This window comes from Haemorhous mexicanus, chromosome 2, assembly GCF_027477595.1.
Source record: "Haemorhous mexicanus isolate bHaeMex1 chromosome 2, bHaeMex1.pri, whole genome shotgun sequence".
In the NCBI taxonomy this organism is placed as follows: domain Eukaryota; kingdom Metazoa; phylum Chordata; class Aves; order Passeriformes; family Fringillidae; genus Haemorhous; species Haemorhous mexicanus.
In genome coordinates, this window is record NC_082342.1 from 32,453,855 (window position 1) to 32,474,974 (window position 21,120).

Genomic DNA, 21,120 nt, shown 5'->3' on the forward strand with positions numbered 1-21,120 from the left:
CTGTCACAGCCTCCAGCCTCACTGACACTACCTTAGTTAAATTCAAAGCAGCTACTCTCAACTTGTATTTGCTCTGAGATTTCAATTTGCTTCTATTTTACTCTCAGAAGAACTTGTAGACCCAACAGTTTGTCCACTTTTTCCAGCTGGCACAGCTGACCTAATGAAAAGTAAAGCTCCAGCTTTACTCATCATCTTTTCCATGTTTTCAGATCTGCAGATATAAACATAAACAATGAATACAGAGAACACCTTAAAAAAAATCTGCTTTTCTGCACTCCTGCTGCCCAGCAACTGCTGTCAAATCTCCCCTATCACTCTTCCTGCAATCTCCTGCCACAGCTCTTCTTTATATTTTTTCTTTATTTTCTCTCTGTCTTGTTTTCTATTTCCTAGGCCTTGCTCTGCACTTCCACCAGGACTCAGCAGTGGAGTACTGCTGTTGCTTCAGAGGTTACCAGCACACTCAGGAGATTAGCACAGAGCTGGAAAAAGACGTAAAAATAAGAGGAAGGTGTCATAACCATCTTGCACTACCCACAAACACAGATAACCTGTACAGATGGCTTGACTCCTCAGGTGCACCTAAGCCGCTTGAAAAGGCTCACAAATGTTTCTAGACCTCCCCATGGCATGCAAGAGGAAAGTAACATGACCTGCTCATACATCTTTTTTTTTTCTTTGCATTTTACAGGCCCTAGTGTGTTTCAAGAAAGCATGCTTGTGATAGATGAAAATATAGCTACAGTCCAAATTAGAGTATTAAATGACAATATAGGAAAGAATAGAAGCTGGAAGAACTGTCAACTCAGATGGATCTCTTGTCCAGTCAGGCTTCTATTTTTCTCCCTCCTCTCCTCAGTTTTCTCTCAGGTCTGCCTTTCTCTGTATTTATTTATTTTTCCTGAATTCTTTTCAAGATGCAGTAATACAATTCCTAGATTTCCCATCCTACTGCCTTGATAGCGAAAGCTCTGAGAGGCTGGTGGAGAGTGGGGGATAAGGATGACTGAAGACTCACACTTCTCCCATGGTCTGGTCCCAGGAGATTTATAACCTGAAATAATCCAAGTGCTATTTATCAACAGTGACAATCTTAATGTTCCCTATGCCCTGCCCACACAATTATCAGACATCATACCAACTTTTGAGGCTTCTGTTTATGCTAGAGCTTTTTTTGGCTTGTGCTGTAGCAGGTTCATCCTGAAAGATGCAGACCACTTCATGGCCTCACTGTAGACAAGCCTTGCAGCCCACCAGCAGACTGCAGCCTCCTCTGGAGTGAAACACCACATCTATTTTTTCAACCCTGCACACACAGACATTATAGCAGATGGTGATGCAGAGCCCTCTGCCACCCCAGAGTGACAGGAGTGGAATTTGCTGAGGCAGAACCCTGCAATCAGATTCGTGAAACAGTCATTTAAGAACCAAGAAAAAAATAATATTCTGTGCTTGAGAAAGCCCAGCCCAAGAGGTCCACAAGTCTGTAAAGAAGAAATAGAAAAGATAGTCTATAGGACAAAGGAAACTATAAAGATGAAGGGAGTTTTAAAGGAGGAAGAGGAGAAAGGTGACAGAAGGATGACTACTTAATGCTAACACAGTCTCTAAGAGAGAAACACAGAAGCAATAAGAGACAAAGCACCGGAGGGCATCAGGGGAAGAGAATCTGGACAGGAAGATACAGCAAGCACATTTTGCTTCAAGCAATACCTTTAGATGGAGCAAAAAAGTGTGAAAAAGCAGGAAAAATACTTCAGTAGATGTCAGAAAAGGCAATGGCTTCTAGATGAGAACAAAGCTCTTGACTAGGACATTTTATTAGACAAGATAACCATGGAGGCTTCAAAGAACTACAGGAGGCAATTAGAGCTTTGGGAGAGAAAGAATGCTGTGAAAAGGGCTAGGATGAGGGAGGGAGACTGGAAGAAAAGACAGCTTTTATAGTAAAAGAAAGAAATAGATCATGGACCGAGGCTTGAACAGCAGCAAAAGATAGAAATTTGAGCTGTGCAGAGGCACATAGTAAGCCAGGCTGGATATGGAGAGACAATGCCAGAGAACTCTCAGAGGACACTTGAAAGAAGGGTTGAGTTCACAGCAAAAACTAAAAAGACCAGAAAGTTTAAGGGCTTTCATCATGGAGAAATAACAAGATAATATGATGATATTCAAGTGGACATGTACTGACTAATACTAGACTGAGTAGAGCAGAATTGACAGAAACAGGGCAGATTTTGAGAATCATCAGCTTTTGATAACTCAAGAAGAAAGAGGCAGAATGGGGAAAAAAATCTCACAACTGGCATCAGATAAATACTTACAGGAACACAAGGACATGAAGGAGCCATTGAAGTAGATGTTGGAATAGAGGAATTTGAAAGGAAACTTGAACAGAACAGGATAGGGCAGGATGGCAGTGCAGGATGACATGATATGACAATATGATATGCCATGACTTGGGAAAAAAAAAAAAAAAAAAAGATCTTTAAAGGGGCAGGGTTATTGTCCCAGTTCCAGAAACAACCTGACTGTGACTGTGACAGTCTGCACAGAGCACCATGTCCATGTTGATGACACCATCTAAGGTAAATAACTTGTTAACTTGAGGTTGTCTACATCGCAATGTGGCCACAGGTTGGAACTGAGAACAAAAATAACCAGCAGGGAGACTTAAACCCAGCAATAGGAACAAAACAGAAAAACAGATGAAAGAGGAGACGGCAAAATTTGGTTTTATGAATGGATCCAAACTCCTTCAGAACTTTAAAATGAATCTGACTGCCCTGGTGAGCTCTCAGGTAAACATCATCAGGCTTCAAAACTCAAAACAGAACAGCCTTTAGTAGAATAAAAATAAGATTATTTGATTATTATAAATAGAGAAAAATTCAAGCATGGAAGTTAGAAAGCACAGAAATAAATATATAGTCTACACACAACTCTCCCTCACCCACTATGACCTTGGTTGCAATTAAGTTGATGACCTTCTGAGCTGCTAAAATTTTGTGCTTACACTCTATTGCCTAGGAGATTGTTTCCATATCTCCACTGCTTGGATGCCTCCTCTCTTACAGCTGCCCCCTTCTAAAATTGCAGCCCTCAATTCCCTTGGTGATTCTCTACCCTGCAGCACCCTGTAGCTTCAATTAAATAATTTCTTCTTTTCATCTGACAAAAGGCTTTCCAAATGAAGAGGTGTATTACTGGTGGGGTAGAAAAGTGAATGTCTTGTCTTAGGATAAACCTAACAAAGAACAAATCAAATAGGCACAGTGTGCATGCAAGTACCAAAAGAAGGCAAAAAGTAATTACGAAAAAGTAATATTAGACTGCTGAGGAGGAGAAAACTTTTTCTGACTGGATTGTGCATCCAAAAGCAGCTAAAGTACAGTGAGAACTAGGAAACACTCAATTAACTGATTGAAGTAGATTCAGTGGATTTCCTGTTTTCTAGGAGAATAATTTTTGCATCACAAACATTGTCTGATGCAGTCAGCTTGAAGATGTTTTTAGCAGAAAGGACCAAGGAATATCTAAGAAATACAGACGTGTCTCTAATGATCAAAACTTATTAAGAATATCTCTAAACTAGTAAATTTGTTATTATTCCAGCACAGAGAATTTGTAGCTTGTGCCTTTCTTCCCCTCCTCCCTGGGGATTGCTTGTTGCACAGGTAAAATGAATAATTGCCTGTTTGATTTGTCAGGCATGCCATGATACACAGCCTGACCAACACCACGAAGGTGGAAAGAAAGTGCAGTGATGGGCTGTGCAGAGCTGGCCTGACAAAGGCTCCTGGGTTTGAACTGGATTTGGCTAATTTTAACGGGAGAATGATGATTCTTATGTAAAATGTGGCCAACTATGAAGATGTGTGGCCATAGTTGAAAGGTTTAGGAGGAGAAACTGGCTTGTGAAGGGAAGATTTTTAAGAAAGTTTCAAGGACGTGTTTGTGGTGTGCATGAGCTGAGGCTGGTCAAGAAGAAGAAACCATGAGTATGGACAGAGTACCTGCAGGAGGACATGACTAGGATTAAAGGTATGAAAGAAAACTCATTTCTTTTTCCTGATATATGTTCCACTTTCAAATGCCTGAAAAGTAATTTAGCTGAAGCCCTGTGATCAGTAGATCTCTGACTGATCACATTGCCCAGTTTAAGGCACTTGAGGAGCAGACTTGTTGAAAAGGACAGTCCTAATTTTTTTATGTTCTGACACTAGTGATCAAGAAGCTTGATGCAAGGAAAAAAATTAATTTTCAGCCAGCTCTGCTCTCCATTCCTGCTGATGCATGGCCATGTGAATGTCAGTAAAGAAGGGATCAGGAACACACCTAGAAATGAGAAAAGGGACTGTCTTTTCTGATTGCAACAGATCCCTCATCCACCATAAAAAATTTTCTCAGTAACACTTGGCTCTTGCTTACATTTCAGACTCTTGACATGGTTAGAGCAAATGCTATGAACTGCTTGCATGTGCCATGGTTGCTAAGTACAAGTTGTTGGCAGCTCTGGTTTGTTCTGTCTCATCTCAGACAACTGAGATACAGGATGTCAATAGGAGGGTTGTAGCACAGATGTGTTATAGTTATCACTGAAGATTTTTTTAATATACCTATTTACTAGGACAGTCGTAAATCCTGCAAAGTTTTGACTAAGCTTTCTGTTTTCCTTCTCCTTCCCCCGTCTAAATGCAGATACCCATACAAAAACACCTAAACCTCCAGCACAGCAGGGGTCTTGCCTGTTTTCCATGAAACAATCCCTGGTGGTAATATGAGATAAAGACTAAGGTAAACAGAGGAAAGATAATATTTCTCTTGGCAGCCTGAATAATAAATCCATCCCAAATGAGGGCAAAGAAATTCCCCTGCAGCAATAACCTTTGCTGATATCACTGGCTGCTGCTACAGGGATGATTGTGAGAGTCAGCATGACAGTCACTGGATTCCCTCCCTCTTCTGTCTTCTAGCCCCTTGCTTTGACTTGCAGGAAGGTGCTGGGGGAAGGGAAGAAGAACTGCATCAAGCACGTGCATCCAGGTTGAAGTACTGGGCCACTCTTTGGCATGAAGGCTGCAAAAAGTCTTTTCTCTGTCAAGCCTTAAAAACTAGAGCTGCTGCACACCTATTAGCAAGAGCCAATTTAGATTGCCACAAGGGGGAAAACGGTGCAAGAAGTACACCAGGGCCATGAGGGGATACAAGCTCCAAGTGCCAAAGAGACAGGTAGTTTAGTATATTAAGCCCAGGACAAGATAAATCAGCAGAAGAAATTGCAGGACATTCCCCATAAGTGGCATTGTGTCCCAGGGCTGGCATTTAATATCTATGACATCTAAAAATATTAAACCTGGAACAGGAGTCCAGGAAGGGGCTATAGGTTGACACTGGAAACTATTGACCAAGGTCAGGAATGGTGGAGAGATAATGGGGCAATGCAGAAGAACGTGGTGAGAATAAATGGTGGAAACTATTCTTACTTTCACTTATGTTGGGAGATGAAATTAATTCTACAAGCTGCTAAACTTGGACTGCTCAGGAGAAATTACAGATTTTTGGATTTTGTGTTTGTTCAAGACCATTGCTCACAGTCCTGCTCTTGCATTATTAGGTGTTCAGAAACAGTAGCAATGCCTAAGAATACTTGTGATATCTTGTTCAAGCACTGCCCTTGGTCTGGGGTGTATATAAAATTTTTCTTGTCTATATCAGAGCCAGATTCTATTCCATATTATATTTATAGTATATTTTGAAAGGAATGAGTCAGTAACAAAACAAAACAAAACAAACAACAAAAAAAAAGTAGAGATGGACTTCGTGAAATGTGCTGGGGGCATTTACTTGGGAGGAGAAGGACAGAAATGCCCCAGACCACTGGTTTTTGGGCACCATGAGGACCATGAGCTCACACAAGTCTGCAGGCTCCTCAGACCCATCATGCTGACAGACAAGCTATGCCATGTGCTGAAGACTCATTGCTCTGGGAAGAAGATGCAAGACCCTTGCCATGGCAGCTTTCAACCTGCTCTTCATCAAAGAGGAAAGGGATGCAGAGGGTATTGCTGTGATGCTTCCCTGTACCACAGGGACCACAGTTCTGGCTACAGAACTTGCTGGTAGAAAGCACAGCTGGCCCTAGTGGCTCCACCACTGCCAGCCAACAGGTTCCTTACCCTCCTTCCCTCTCCCTCCAAATAAAACTGCTACAAATGGCATCATTAAATCCCATGGGATGGCAGTGAGGTCTCTGTAGGGGCAAGGTAATCTCCTCGCTCTGGGCAGGAGGGTTCTCCATTGTCTTCCTGCAGGAGATCTTCACCAATCTAACTGTACTTTGTGGACGGACCATGAACAGACATGTCTGTCTATACAATTTCATACAGAGTTTTGCCACACTGATCATTACAGTCCTGTCCTCCCTTGACCTGTAGTCTTGTGTGCAGGGGAACACAATCATTGCCCTGAATCAGCTGCTGAGCATTCAGATCTGCTCAGCAGTGCATTAACGTCTTCAATATCTGTGTTCTGATACCAGGTCTGAAACGTCATTTTTATCAAGATTCCTTCCTCTCCAGTCCACAGTCTGTCCACAGGAGGGTCTGGACCCAGCTTTGAATTTTTCTTACAGTGCTGCATTGGAAATAAGAGGCAGATATCACTGAGAAAGCAGGTCAGCCCTCCCTAAAGGATTCCTAATACACCCTCCAACCCAATAATAAGCATATCACCTGCATCCTGGCAGGGGACAGCACTCATGTGAAGGATCTGAAGCAGACTAAAGAAGGACCAAGGCCTTTTTGTGTGGACCTGTTCTCTTTAGATACCAATCTGGTATCCTTCAGTAACCTTCATGTCTTCTGGAAATGTTTTTCTTTTTTGAACACTTCTCTTAACAGATTAAAAAGCTTCCTTGTTTTAATGTGGCTTTCCATTTGATCCATTCTAGTTAATGCTTTGACCATTGCTGTTTCCATGGGGGTATTGACTCCAAGCACATTGTGGTCACCATGAAGTCAGTAGTGGTTTCAGCTAGGAAGCTGAATCGTGGTGTATCAGGTTCAGCTGAAATACTGTTATGGAATCAGTTGTGTCAGTCCTCCATATTTAGTAGCAAAAAATCATCAGATGATGATTGTTCATTCTCTTTAGAGAAGATCCATTTACTACAGGACCAAACACACTGATCTGGAAAAGTGGAAAGAAGAGAGAGAAGCCTACACATATAAAAAAGAGTCGGGTTGGAAGTAGAAACCACTAGAGGTTCTGAGAGTGAAAAAACTTTGTGGAAGGTTTTGGAAAGGGTATCTTAGCATATTCTGTTAATCTACTACACTATTATTACACTACTTATTTGCTACATAGCATTCAAGTGGTTTCCCCCAGTGATGGAAGAGTAAAAGACAATAAAGGTAACATATGGCAGCTCAGGGCTAGAACTAATGGGGAGTGAGAAGTCCCATGGGGAAGGACTATTCCTTGTAGGGATTCTGACTCTTTCTGAAGCTTGCATTGAGGGGCTACTAGTGGAGCAAGATGCTGTACCTGAGCTCTGCACATAAAAGGCTTCCTGTCACACTGTGCACCTGCCTAATCAAAAGCCAGTGATGCATCAGGCCCTGACCTTCTTAGTCTCCCTTGTTCCACATTTCCAGAAAAAGTGTCAAGTCTAGTCTTTTATCTTTTGGTATGAGGTAGTTATAAGGAAAAAAAAAAGATATTTTCTAGGGTCATGGCATAAGAGTAGTTGGTACTGCTTTTGAAATACAGCTGGCTTAAAGAAGAGAGGACACACAGAGATTCAAGATTTTTCAGCATTGGCCTGAACTGTTACAGCTGTCTCAAAACTGAGTGCCATGAAGAAAGGATGGTCGTATTCCCTTCCTTGCACCAGCTCTGATATGTCTGTCTGAGCAGTGTGAAAGGTAAACTGATGGAAAACACTCATGTCCTCATGCAGTTAAGTGCTCAGAGTCATGCCCTGAGCGAGTTCACTGCAGGTCAGGGAAGCAGCATTTAAGAACAAAGCTGTTCGAGTGGCCGTCAGTAGATCATGTCAGCCAAAATGTACATGCTCACATGCAGAACTAAAACACATGTGTAGGCAAGAGAACTTGCCTTAGCCCTGGCTTCATCTTCCCAAGACTGAGATTTCCATGAATCTCTGGAAGAAAGTTCCTACATCACGCTGACTGTTTCTTCTGCCACTACCCTGTTGCATAGCTGCCATGTGTTTAATCCTGCTTTTGCCTTTTCCATTCCTGGAAAGCTTAGGTGAACCTGCAGCTCTTTTGCCCTTTGAGCCTGGAGCATTATGGACTTCAAACTAATGGAAATGAGGTTTCCAACATGCCCTATTTCTATGGAATTGGAACTAAAAGCAGCCTGCCCTCAGTACCATGTCCCCTACGGTTGATAACAAACTCGATGCCAAGCAGAATTAATATCAAATACCTCTTTGGTCTTCTAAGGGCTCACAGGGTGCTAGTAAGATATTCAGAGGAATAAAAACAGACTGACTGAAGAATTGTACAGGGCTTTAACAGGATGATTGAGCAATAAAATTACAGATGAAAAGTCACAAGAAATCTGAAGTGATTAAGGAGGAACAGACATTCTAGCTTTGCATACACAAGAACTGTTCAACTATGTAAGCTCTCAATATGTAAGAATAACATCTTGGGGTTACACAGAATGATCATAACGACCTCTTTAGCATTTATTTAGAATTATGATTAAGAAGTAGGATAATAATACCTAATTAAATACACCGTGCAAGTACATCTGAGTAATGTTTGTTTTCTCTTTCCCCAAGTCTCAAAAAGAATACAGTAGAACTGGGAGACTTTTAGTGGATGGTCAGATTATGGAATAGCTGCTGTATGAGGAACAGTTAAATGGACTAGAACCTCCCAAACTGGAAAGGACAATGAGGTCTGGAAAATATTGAGCGGTATGAAGAAAATTAACTGAGAAGGTTAATTTGGCTGTATCTCAGGAAGTAGGGTCTTGTTCTATTGAAGTCAAATTCCTTGGAATTTAGATGCAGGCAAACAGCTTTAATTTGCTTTTTTGTAATAGAAGTAAATGACAGTTTTACATGAGTCATTTAACAACAAGGGTAGATAAGAGAGTTCATTACAGACAAAGAATTAAAAATACATTCTGTGTCATATTTAGAAGAGAATAATCTTGTAGACCAGTAGGTAATTTACACTGCTGTTGCTCTGAGTACTTAAGTTAATCACAGAATTACAGAATATTTGAGCTTTGGATGGGACACCTGCTGTCTTGTCCAATACCATGTTCAAGCTGTGTCAGCAGGAGAAAGTTGCCTTGGGCTGTGTCCAGACAGCTTTTGGATGTCTTCAAGGATGCAACAATCACTCCAGGTAAACCTGTGGCAGTGCTTAGTCATGCAAAAGCCTCTTTCTTTATGTTCAGACAGAAATTTCTGTTTCAATTTGTGCCCATTCTGTTTTGTCCTGTGACTGGGCTCTGCTGAGAAGAGAATGGCTCCATCATCTTCAGTCTTCCATCAGACAATAAGACCTCCTCTGAGCCTTTGCTGAACAATCCCAGCTCTTTCAGCCTTTCCTCAGATGTCAGATGCTCCTGTCCTTTCATCATGACTGTGGCCTTTCGCAGAACCCTCTCCAGTAACTCCATGGGTTTTATAAACTGGGGAGCTCAGCCCCGGGCACAAGACTCCAGGTTGAGCCTCACTACAGCTAAGCAGGAGGATGTGCTGCTGATCACAACCTTTGGAGCCCTGCAGTTCAGCCAGTTTTCAATCCACTCTGAGGTCCACTTGTCTAGCCTGTACTTAATCAGCTCACTATGAAGATGTGGTGGGAGACAAAAGCATTGCTAAAATAGATAAACATAATCCACTGCTCTTCCTTCATCCACCAGGCTGTCTGATTTGATCACTGAACTGCATGTTGGTTAAATGCGATTTTCCCTTCACAATTCCATGCTGGCCACTCCCAGTCATGTTTCTGTCCTTCATGTGTTTGGAAATGGTTCCCAGATGAGTTGCTCTATTACCTTGATGGGGATTGAGCTGAAGTGGGTCAGCCTGCAGTTTGCAGGACTTCTTACTCCTTCTGAAGATAGGATTGACATTTGTTTTCTTCCTGTCCTCAGTTACCACTCTGGATCCCTATGACCTTTGAAAGATTAAATAGAGAGTGGCCTTGCAAGGAGATTGACCACCTCCCTCATGCTGGTGGGTGCATCCCATCAGGTTCCATGGATTTGGGCATTCCCAGTTTGTTTAAATGTTCTCTGACCTCATCCTCCTCCAGTGAGGGTCCTTAGTCTTCATCATCTTCTTTAGAATCAATTTGCCTTGATTCTTGAGAAGAGGGCCCACATTTTCCATTGCCTTAATTTTGCTGCTGATACAACTGTAGAAGCCTTTCTTGTTGCCCTTCATGTCCCTCACCAGATTAAACTCCAGATGAGCTTGGGTTTTCTTAACCTCATCCTTTAACACGTGGCTGGTGTCCCTAGATTCCTCCCAGGTCACTTGTCTGAGTTTTGTCAGGATCTCCTTCCTAATTCATGCAGGCCTCCAGCTGCCTTTGCTTGATTTCCTGCTCATAAGGATGGATCATTCCTGAGCTTGGAGATGATTTCTACACAACAACCAGCTCTCTCATACCCCTCTTCCCTTCAGGGCCATTTCTTATGGGATTCTTCCAATAAGATCCCTGAAAAGTCAAAGACTTCTCTCCTGAACTCAAGGATTGAGACCTTATTTTGAGCCCTCCTCAGATGCATAAGCTGTCCTGGATGTTCACATCCCTAACCTGTCCTTCCTCCTTTGCAAGTATCAGGTCCAGCAGAGCACCTCCTCTTGCTGTCTCTTTAATGATCTTGTTATGAACTTGTAGGCAATGCAATCCAGAAGCCTCCAGGATTGCTTGTGCCCTGCTCTTACTGCTGCAGCAGGTTTTCTTCCAGGGACTATGAAAATGACCTCTTCCAATGATCTGAAGAAAGCATCATCTAATTCTGAAATCTGTTTGCAGGACTGTGGGCAGTCCTGGGCTCACCACACACTCAAAAATGGATAGTTATTTTTCTGTAGCTGTTAAAAGCAGTGTATCCCTCCTCACAGTTAAATACTTTGTCAGCCTCTGTGACTGGTCTTCAGGTAAATTCTCTTCAGTGTCCCAGTAGAGATGTGGGTAACTCCAAGCCTCAGGGCATAGGCATCCCTAGTCACTATAGTAGTTTACATGTGCATAGCCTAGCACACACATCAAAGGATGTGTATGCTAGACTATGCACAGGTAAGACTAGTTGGACAAATTTACATCTGGAACAAACTTGGGGGTGCACAAAGTAATGTTTCATCACAGCACCAAATCAGAAAACAACATACTGCATGTAATTTGTCAGAGTTTTTAGAGCTACACGTATTTGACTTCATTTTAAAAAGTGTAGGTGCCACTCACACTCACAACAGCACAGTGCAGTAGATGAATAGTGCTTTGTATTTTTATGTGCTTCTAGAATCCACTCTCAGTGCTGGTAGATGATGGGCAAACATTCCTGATCCATGGCCTTTTACAAATATGTCATGGAAGTGGATGACTGTCAATCCCAACAGCCACTTGGTTCCCTGAAGAACGAGTAAGAATCAATTTCTTCACCAAGAGGCAGGAATTTGTTGAAGAGATAAATGCCTGAGTTTTAAAAACATGAGCAAATCCTTTAACTCCAACCCTGTCCTTATCAAGGTCCAAAGACCAAAGTGTTTGTTGCAGTCACAACGTATGGAGGATCTCTTTGCTGCCCCTATGTTCAGTACTGAGAATTGTGTGATTAACAAATACAAAACCATTATATGCCTCCCCATGCTAAGAAACAGCGGTGAAATCTAGTTCCACCAAGAAGCTCTGTGTCACTTAATAGCACGTTCCAAGAAGGTAGTGTCCAGCATTATTAAAATTTCTGTCTATCCTGCCTCTGCATTAACAAGCTAACAGTGATCATTTTATCATACAGGTACATGGAAGCTGTTCCATCGATACTGACAGAAGCAACTGCCTGCTACTTTGCTAAAGTAAACATTGACAAAATAACTTAATTTTATGGCATGTTTACTGCCAGCTTCTCTTCTGGATGCCCAGGTTCTCTGCTGTGATTGTGTGGAGGTTCACAACAGTAGTTGACTTTACCCTGAGGAGTTTTATTTGCTGTGCATTTCTGTATTGACGAATTATTTCTCATCTACCATACTTTGTATGCCACCTGCTGTACAGCTGGGGCAGTAAGCTCTGTACTCTAGTTGCACCTCTGTGACCATTGTTGAGAATTATACTAGCAACAGGTCTGTCTTTTTCTAATGTTAGAAATTCTTGTACCAGGTCTTCCCACACATGTACCCCCTACCCCAAACTTGCCTGAAATAATTTAATCTGCTGTATTGCCAAAGCAGCACACACCAGATGTCAAAGCAATCATGTATTTTCTTTGTTCATACAAAAAAGTTTATAGCATGCAGCTACCCTATTAGGTTTCACACAAATGGGGGATACCCCCATGTGCCATTTACACATGAACAAATTTTTTTATCTTTTACAGCACAAGATCAATGACCACATGTAGACTGATTGGCATGCTGCCAGCCCTTGGAATTTATTTATTTGGGCAGGAGGCCTGTACAATACATGGAAATGTAATTCTGGACACCTTCACAACAGAGCCCAATACCTGAATGATTCTGGAAAAGGGTTTTAAAAATACTTTTCTGCAAGTAGCAGAAAAGGCCCCTTGCCCTCCCTGCCAGGACAGTGCAATCCAGGGTGTGGTGTCTGCAGGCAACCTGCTCCTATGGGGCTGTAACTGCTCCCATAACCCAGCACCAGGACAATGTGGGCAACAGTCAGGCAAAGTAAAGCCTTTGGTACCATTTCTGTTGCATGTGCTACTGTTAAATTGAACTTTCTCCATGGGAAAGGTGTTTAAGTCAGGAATATACAGCACAGGTGTGCAGCTGTGGGTGTCACCTCAGGAAGTATTGCCTGGATGGTTGACTGGAGAAGCTGAAGGAGCAGGGTTTATTCACGCCAGCAGAGAGGCTGATTTGCAAACAGCAAATGCAAATACACCCAGAGGGAGGGTATAGACAAGCTCCAGGCAGCTCCAGGCAGCACCAGGCTCTCCTCTGAGAGGCACGAGGAAGATGCAAGAGCCAACAGCCATGACTTGAAACAAGGAAAATTCATAACTAAGCAGAGTGCTGGACTGGATACTGCCAATGTTCCTTTCCATTATAGATCCTTCTGTGATTCTTGTGTTTTTGCTTTGATGGCAACAAAACCAAAATACTGCCAGGCAAACTTCAATTGTTAATAGAACGATGGAGACCAGACCTGCTAGCTATACAAACAGGAAATGAGAAAATTTCCTCAAGAAGCTGCTAGTTCTCACAGCAGAGCTTAAGACCCCAGCAAAATATAGCAAAAATTCCTGCCCCCGTCTTCTAAGCAGGTAGGGTAGCCCTGAACATCTCTCCCATGCAGAGATGGACTGAAGAAAGAATTCCATTTTTTCTTTTCCATTGTCGTTGTCAGAAGCCTACATCTTGCCAGGTACAACTTGGCCCCATGTTCATCTGCATCTTTTGTCCTCTCCAGCTTTGGAATTGGCAATACAAATCTGCACAAGTGATCTTTCTCATGACCTCAGTTCCCCAGGTCTCTTCTGCCTTCTAACATTACTTTCTGTATGATTGACAACACCTTCAAAAATAAAAAGAGGAGAGGGGAGCTGGGGAGAATCCCCCCTCTGCCTTGGGACAGCACAGGGAAAGGGTCACATGGGATATTTTTAGAACAGAATCCAATGGCAGTGATGTGAGGAAGGCACAGAGAAAAACACAGCTGTGAAACCTAACACTTGGCCTCATGTATACTGAGAGCAAGAGGAGCAGAGAAACAAATTGAGAAGACCAGCAGAGCACAAGAGTGAGGAGAAGGTATGTGAGAGCAGCAAGGGAATGGTAAAAGAGTAAGTGACTAAAAGGCATGAACACCTGGGAAACAAATAATTAAGAGAAATTATTGGAAATGGCAAAAAAAAAAAAAAAAAGAAAAAAAAAGAAAAAAAGCCAGGAGCAGAAAAAAATTAGTAAGGTGGCCACAGTATATAAACAAACACAGATACTTCAATCATGGAAGGGACATAAGGACAAGAAATGATCAGTTGACTCATCAGCACTCTCATGTAGAAGGTTTGTGACCTTGAAGGCTGAACAGCAGCTACCTCATCTACTATCTCTCCTCATCCCGAGATGTACAGGCTTCCTAAGTGACTTTGCCCGTGGACTGTGACACTGCAATAGATTTTCTAAATCAGAGGAAAATAGCAGTCATTCCTACAGTCTTTGGAGCCAGGCAATGACCTCCTGCCTCTCTTTTACGACCAAGCAGCATGCCCAGAAAGCAGTGGTAGCTTTATGTCTGAAAACTGATGTGTGCAGCATTAGTTCAGAAGTGCTCTCTGCTTCTGTTCACTCACTAAACAAGAACGAACCAAGACGGCTGAGTACATGGAGTGAACAGATGTAATGCTGATACTTGAGAGGAGCCTACTCCTAAAGATAGCATTTTAAGGTGTAAATTGCTAAGATACTCAAGTCCTGAGAGCGTCTGGCAAAAACACTTGAGGCAACAACATCCAGAATTACAGTCCTTTTTTCATTTGCTACATAATCCTTATAAATGTTCTTAATTTTGCTTGTTTTGAGAAATAATTTATCTCCAATTAAGATTAGTGATTCAGTGCCTTCTTAGCACTAATTCCTGGATTAGATCCAGCAAATAGCTGCTCCAGTAACTAGCTGCTACTCTGCCTATGGTCCCTAAGGACTTGAATATATATGGTCATTCTCAAAGAATTCCTAACTTTAGAGTCATCTCTAATGAAACAGGTCCTAGCACTGCTGCCTCCTTGTCATAAAGCTTATCAGGGATGGGGGTGACTTGAGTTCAACAAAGAACTAGTCATTTGGGGATGACTAATGCAGGTACTCAAGGAATCAGATATAATTTATTACACAATCCTGTCCTGTACAGAAGCCTAGAAGAGCTCTCAGAGGTAAATATATGGGATACATTTATGAATAAATTAATATAATGCAATACATTGCATGTCTTTCTCTCACAAATAGCTATTTAGTAATGGACAAATATTTTGTCAAAGATTTGCGTTAGCTCAAGTTATACAAATCATGGTCTTTGAACTCAAGAAATCTGGTGCTAGCTGTGTCTTCCCACAAGCATTCAAGAAAACTCTCATTAGTCTATTTACTCTGACTAGTCTAGTTTTACACCAAGAAACTAAAACTGAAAATTGTAGAGATCTACGAGTTTGTTATAGCTGCAGAAGAAATATAGCCATTGTATTCAAGTAGCATACTCACTTCTTGTGCATCTTGTGCTGGTTCATGCTCTCTTCCTTACCATTGCTTTTGTTTGGGTTTGTAGTATTTCCTTACAGTTCAGTACCTCATGCAATCATTACTTGTCTGTTTATAGTGCAAACAGGTCATGGCAATCCCTTTCTGTCCTATATTAGGCTCAGCCTCGATGCTTTTCTGTTGATACTACTCACTTCTGACATGAGGATGTTTCTTTTTTTCAAATATAAATTTTTTATATTTGAATGCAGAAAATCAGGCCAAGAGAGATGAAATACATCCTAATCCTTCCACTGTACTGATTGGTTCTTTCGGCAATGTTAATACTTGATAAGTGATAAATAGCATTCTTAATAAACCACTGTTAAGTTGAGGATGAGTGCTTGTGATGTGCCTACGTGGATCACTAAGAAATTTACATTCATTGTGTAAGTCTGGATTTGAAGTTAAGATTCCAGTCATAAAGGGCTATATGGTTCCACTGAAGATCATACAGTCTTCATTCATCTCTAAGGTACTCTGTCATACACACAAGCAGTATTCAGCAGCAGAACATTTTTGACTGAAAGCCACTCTCCAGTACGTCACCCAGCCTACTGCTCCCAAAGACCATCCCTTCCTTCTCCATACCTTCTCTTTACTAATCTAGGTGCTCTAGAAACAAAAACCAGAATGTGTGGCAACAGCCTGCATCCAAATACCTATAGAACAAAGCAGTGCAAGACCCTACTCAGATGTGCTCAAGAGATATCAGAAAGCAACATGTAAAAAAGTCTCCATCTTTCTTTGCAGTAGCTCAAAGAAGATGAGATTTATTTTTTTCCTCAGTCCCAACAGACTCCTACTTCTCTCTAAACACTGCTACCAAAACTTTGCATGCTCAGGCACAAAGAGGCTGCTGTTCATTTTTAAAGGCTGGGATTTCATTCATGCTGTTCCTTAGGCAATCTGGACTGTATGATGCTAATTCTCACTTCAAGAACCAAAGCAAGAGGCTTTTGAGGCACAGGACAAACTGCTACCTCCACTTGTCCAGTAAAGTGTGAGGACTCACAGACATGCAATGAATCTTGTTTCTGCTAGTTAACTCTTTAGAGTAGCTAAAGCAGAAAGAGGCTCAACAGTCTGCATCCAAATACCTATAAAACAAAGCAGTGCCAGAGCCCACTGGGGTGTTCCCAAAGGATGCCATGGAGCAACACGCTCCATGATCTCACAGCACCTGTAGACACTGCTAGGGCAGAATCCTAACTGCTTCCTGTGGGAGCTGTAACAAAGGGCAGGGAATGGCTTCAGTGCCTTACCTGTGGCTGTCTTGATAAGAGAAACCCATTCACAACCAGCAGTTGCTTTTCTTGTACCTCTGCAGACTCAGCTCTGACTCATGCCAGCATTTTTTAACCTGCCTGGTGTTGTAAATTCTTCACCCATGAGGATTAGGAATTCAAGGAGAACATGGCCATGTTCTCTCTTGAAGGAAGCCACTATTGGAGCATGTGCTCGGGCACATGTCTCAGGGAGTTTGTCTAATGCAAACAGGGAAGGATATTTGTAGGCAAAGAAAGTGTTCAGCCCCTTAAGCAGAGGAGGGAAGGCAGCTCTCACGAAGGAAACATGCTGTGCTGCTGCAGGTATTGTACTCACCAGAGTTTCTTGGTATCGGAACGCTTTCGTTGGAGAGGCATCCCCAGTCATATCCCCAGAGACAACGTCCCGTGGAGCAGGGATTGTTCAGGGCAATGTCTTCCCTTCTGCCCTCCCCAGCACAATCATGGAGTGAAACAGGCACAAGGCTTCAGCTAAAGTCCCTCAGAGCACCCTGAGAGAGAAGGTTACTGGTGAGGGAAAGACACAGAGGGAGAGTGTAACCAGAGACTCCCTGCCCCCTCCTGTTCTGTCTGATTCCCTGCTTTAATCTCTCTCTGCTGTCCTGGCAATGGGACAGCTCAGTAAATTAACAGGAGGTAACGTTTCCTCCTCCTCTCTCAGGCAGTGTCATTCTTCACTCCATTTGGAAAGGGTGGGGAACCACAGAAAGAATGGGTACTGATGGCAGAGAGAGAGTAAGGAAGAAAAGGATGGAAATGACAAATCACCAAAATTAGAGACAAGAGAACCATCCTGCAACTTTGAAGAGAATTATTTCCACAACCTGTTTCAGGGGCAATTTTGTGAAGTGTCAGCATCTGAGAGAGGAAGATCTCTAGCAGGCCTTGGAAGATGATTCCTCATATGAATTACTGTTATGCTGTCCTCACATTTAACACAATTTTTCTTCAAGCATACCCATTATTGCTGGTTACCTCACCACAAATTAACACCCACCTTGCAGTCTTCGTACCTTCATGAACCTTCATCCACTGGCATACCTAACACTCAAGATCTTTTATATCCAGAATCACAGAATGGCTGAGGTTGGAAGGGAGCTCTGGAAGTCATCTGGTCCAATTTCCCTGCTCAGCCATGGCCTTCCAGAGCCAATTGCTCAGGACCATATTTAGATGGCTTTTGAGTATCTCCAAGCATGGAGACTCTGCAGCCTCTGGGCAACTCCCTCCAGTTGCACCCTCATGGTGAAAAAGTGTTTCCTGATGTTCAGATGGAGCCTCCTGGGTTTCAGTTTGTGCCTTAACTAAATTTTTTATACATAAACCCAATACACATAAAACCAATTAAAGCTGCTCAACAGCATAGTCAGGAAGGGTTTGTGGGCTGTTGAGGATCCTGGAACATCTGTAGGGGTGTAAAGTAGAGAGGTCCTGCCCCCTGCCCTTCTGTGTGTCCTGGGCCTTTGCCACAAGAAAAACAAGGAGAAACTAACAGTGTAGAAAGGACAAAACCAGGGTGCTGCTGTGGGTTACTGCCTTGAGAAACAGAGCACTGAGCAGCTGTGGCAACAGCTACGTCCTCAGCTGAGTCACAGCTACTGTCTGCTGTACCCTGAGGCAGCAGCAAGCGCAGAAGTTTGTGGGGAATGCAGCAGATAATATAGGCCACACTTCTTTTCACAGAAAACTGCTTTTTTTTTTTTTTTTTCTATCATCTGATATATGTAAAGCTTTTCATTGAGGGAAAAAGAAAAAATCTGTATCTGTGAAAGCAGTTACTTAGCACGACATCATCACTTCCTAAGCTGTTTCTCCCACTAAATAAAAATGAGTTATGTAAGAGCATGTGAAAGGTGAAAGTGTTGCCTTTATTAAGGTTATCCAGTCAGGGAGCTTTCCAATGCAGATGGGAAGCCAGAAATAAAACCACCCAGGACTCAGGGACAATGGGGAGCAGAGATCATGGAAAAGACCAAATGGCTACAGTCACTGTTTGACAGGCCATTAATAAAGTACATTCACAGCTTTGGAGAGGGCCAGCTTGGAGTTTGTAACTATTACAAAGAGGGAAACAAGGAACATAAGGATTTGAACTACGTCTGTGGAGCTATGCAAAACTTGTTAAGGAAGATGGCTGGGGAGAAATAATGAGGGGAATAGATGGAAAAGGACAGCCTTCATGAAAGCTGAGGCTGGTCAGTGTCTGTCCTATCATCATATCGAATGCTTTCTTCTTAACTATCTTTCCATGAAATCTCATTATCCCACATACATGAGTGCTGTAAGTTTGAGGTGCCAACAGCTGGTGAAGCTGGCATGAGCGAATTTGGCCCAGCAACTGCAGTCAGATTGGGGTGCAGGTTAGGGACAGGAGCTGAAGCAAGTGTGGCCTCAGCAACAGTAGCTGGGACAGCCAGAGCTCTCTGGACCAACTAAATGAGTGTGTGGCAGGCTGCAGCTCAGACCTGTGTGAGGGGACTTGGCACCAGGAACTGGTCACACCAGGGGTGTTGGCACCCTGGTCTCAAAAACAGGAACAGAGGAGTGTCTGCTCCAGCCTCTAGGATGGGACCAGCACATGTCCTGGGTCAGCTGCTAAGGCATGGAGCCCAGGGTTTCTGGGCTGGCCAGGAGGAATAACCAAGCCAGACTTGCGGGAGGCAGTGGCAGTTTATAAAATTCCTGAAGTGTTTATTTCTGTGTGAATCCATTTAGAAAACTTAAGCCTATGCTCAGTGTGACCTTTCCCTCTCATTCTATAAGTCACTTTACAAGAGACTGAATACCAACAGCTACTAAGTTTGAGCAATCTTTACCCACCTGCATCTAACAAATCCAGACCCAGATCCAGATCCAAATCCAAGTATTTTATCAATGCAGTGTGAACTTTACCTTTGTGAAAACATGGTTTTCACGGCAGGTGTTACTGCTGCTCCTTTTTTTTTTTTTTTTTTTTTTTTTCAGCTTCAAATAAAAACTTTTAGGAGTGCCAAAAGAAAATTAAAATAAAAAAACCCCCACAGCCTAAACCACAGCAGTTCCAGCTACTTTTCTAAGTCAGAGAAATCTGAGCGCGACTCTGAGCTCTTTGAAATATGTAGTAAATTACACAGATGTCATCTTAAGAATTTGTGCATGCAGGCAAAACGGTTGTGCAAAAATACAGTCTGAAGACCAAGTTATACACAGCAGTCCCATAAACAAGCAACAAATGCAGATGAACGGAAACAAAAGAATATCAAACTTCAACAGAAAAGAATTCTATGAGAAGCGGCAAAATCAGCAACAAACAGCAGGCCAAATTGCACTGAGTAGGACATAGCTCTCATTCCTAGTGAAACAGACTCACCAAAGCTGCTGATCCTGTGACAACAGTTGATTGTAACTTCTCTGGAGATTTCCATTTCATTCCCTTCCTTTTAAAGAAACTGTTCTCTGTATGCATACGCTGATGACATAACCTATTACATAACAGTATCTTCTTGCATTTCCTTCTCCTAACTTAATAATTTACTGGTGTGATGTAGTGAAGAATTCTCATACCCTGAGGGGTAAGAACAAATTATACAAGACAGGTACAGTCCATGTCAGGAGCCTCAGCTTGGCATAAATTTTATATGATGTATTGTAGATGCTTAGCCAAACCTTTTGATGTTTTGGAAGCATATGCTCTCTTTCAATACCATTCTGTACATCCTAATTTTTAAGGGGACCAATGACTATTTGTACAAAATCAAATCCTTTGACTATCTATTAGTAATCACAGATAGGGAAACAAAACCAGTTCAGAATTAAAATTGTATTAACTGAATTGTTCTGTTAATAAATGTGATTCTCATGCAACTCAAGATTTTTAGATACATTGGGTTCACTGTTTTCACTCCCCATCTCAAATAAAACCCTTGACCTTATTCTTATGGTTTCCAGACAAGACATGAACCTGGTAACATTGCCCTGCTATCCCAGCTATTAAAAGTAATTCCTTAAACTATGCTAGTAGCTCTAAACTTACCTATAAAAATGCAAACATCTTGTTTACTTCATCTTTTGGCCTACTAGAATCACTTTCTGCATAGGTAGATGTTGGCCATTCCAGTGCTAGTATCAGTACTAGATTTCCTGTATCAGCATTTGGTCTTTTGAATAAGCTAATGTACTCTTTCACTAAAAAGAGATCACAGAAGACAGGAAACAGCTCTTCAAGGTGTCATGGATGGAATAGGGTAAATGGCAGCCTCTAGTGGATCTGGAGGCTGGGGACAATTTTTAGAGCTTACAAGAACAGAGCTTCTACCTTCTTATTTCACACTAATTGACTTTCTTACAAGTGCATTACTTTGATTTCAG

At 42.2% G+C, this 21,120-nt stretch overlaps 1 protein-coding gene across 2 annotated transcripts in view; it reads right to left on the bottom strand.

The window, feature by feature from the left end:
• CLCN1 (chloride voltage-gated channel 1) overlaps nt 1-20,155 on the bottom strand; it is a 59,767-nt gene extending 39,612 nt beyond the window's left edge. Inside the window, exons 1-2 of one of the 2 annotated variants that reach the window (XM_059838263.1) lie at nt 20,123-20,155; nt 17,090-17,264 (exon numbers count right to left, since the gene is read on the bottom strand). In XM_059838263.1, the coding sequence (XP_059694246.1) occupies nt 17,090-17,140 (51 nt within the window). In that variant the 5' untranslated portion in view covers nt 17,141-17,264; nt 20,123-20,155. Of the gene's footprint in view, nt 1-17,089; nt 17,290-20,122 lie in introns of those variants that run through there. The other variant, XM_059838262.1, reaches the window with a different exon arrangement.
• Between the last annotated feature and the right edge of the window lie 965 nt (nt 20,156-21,120).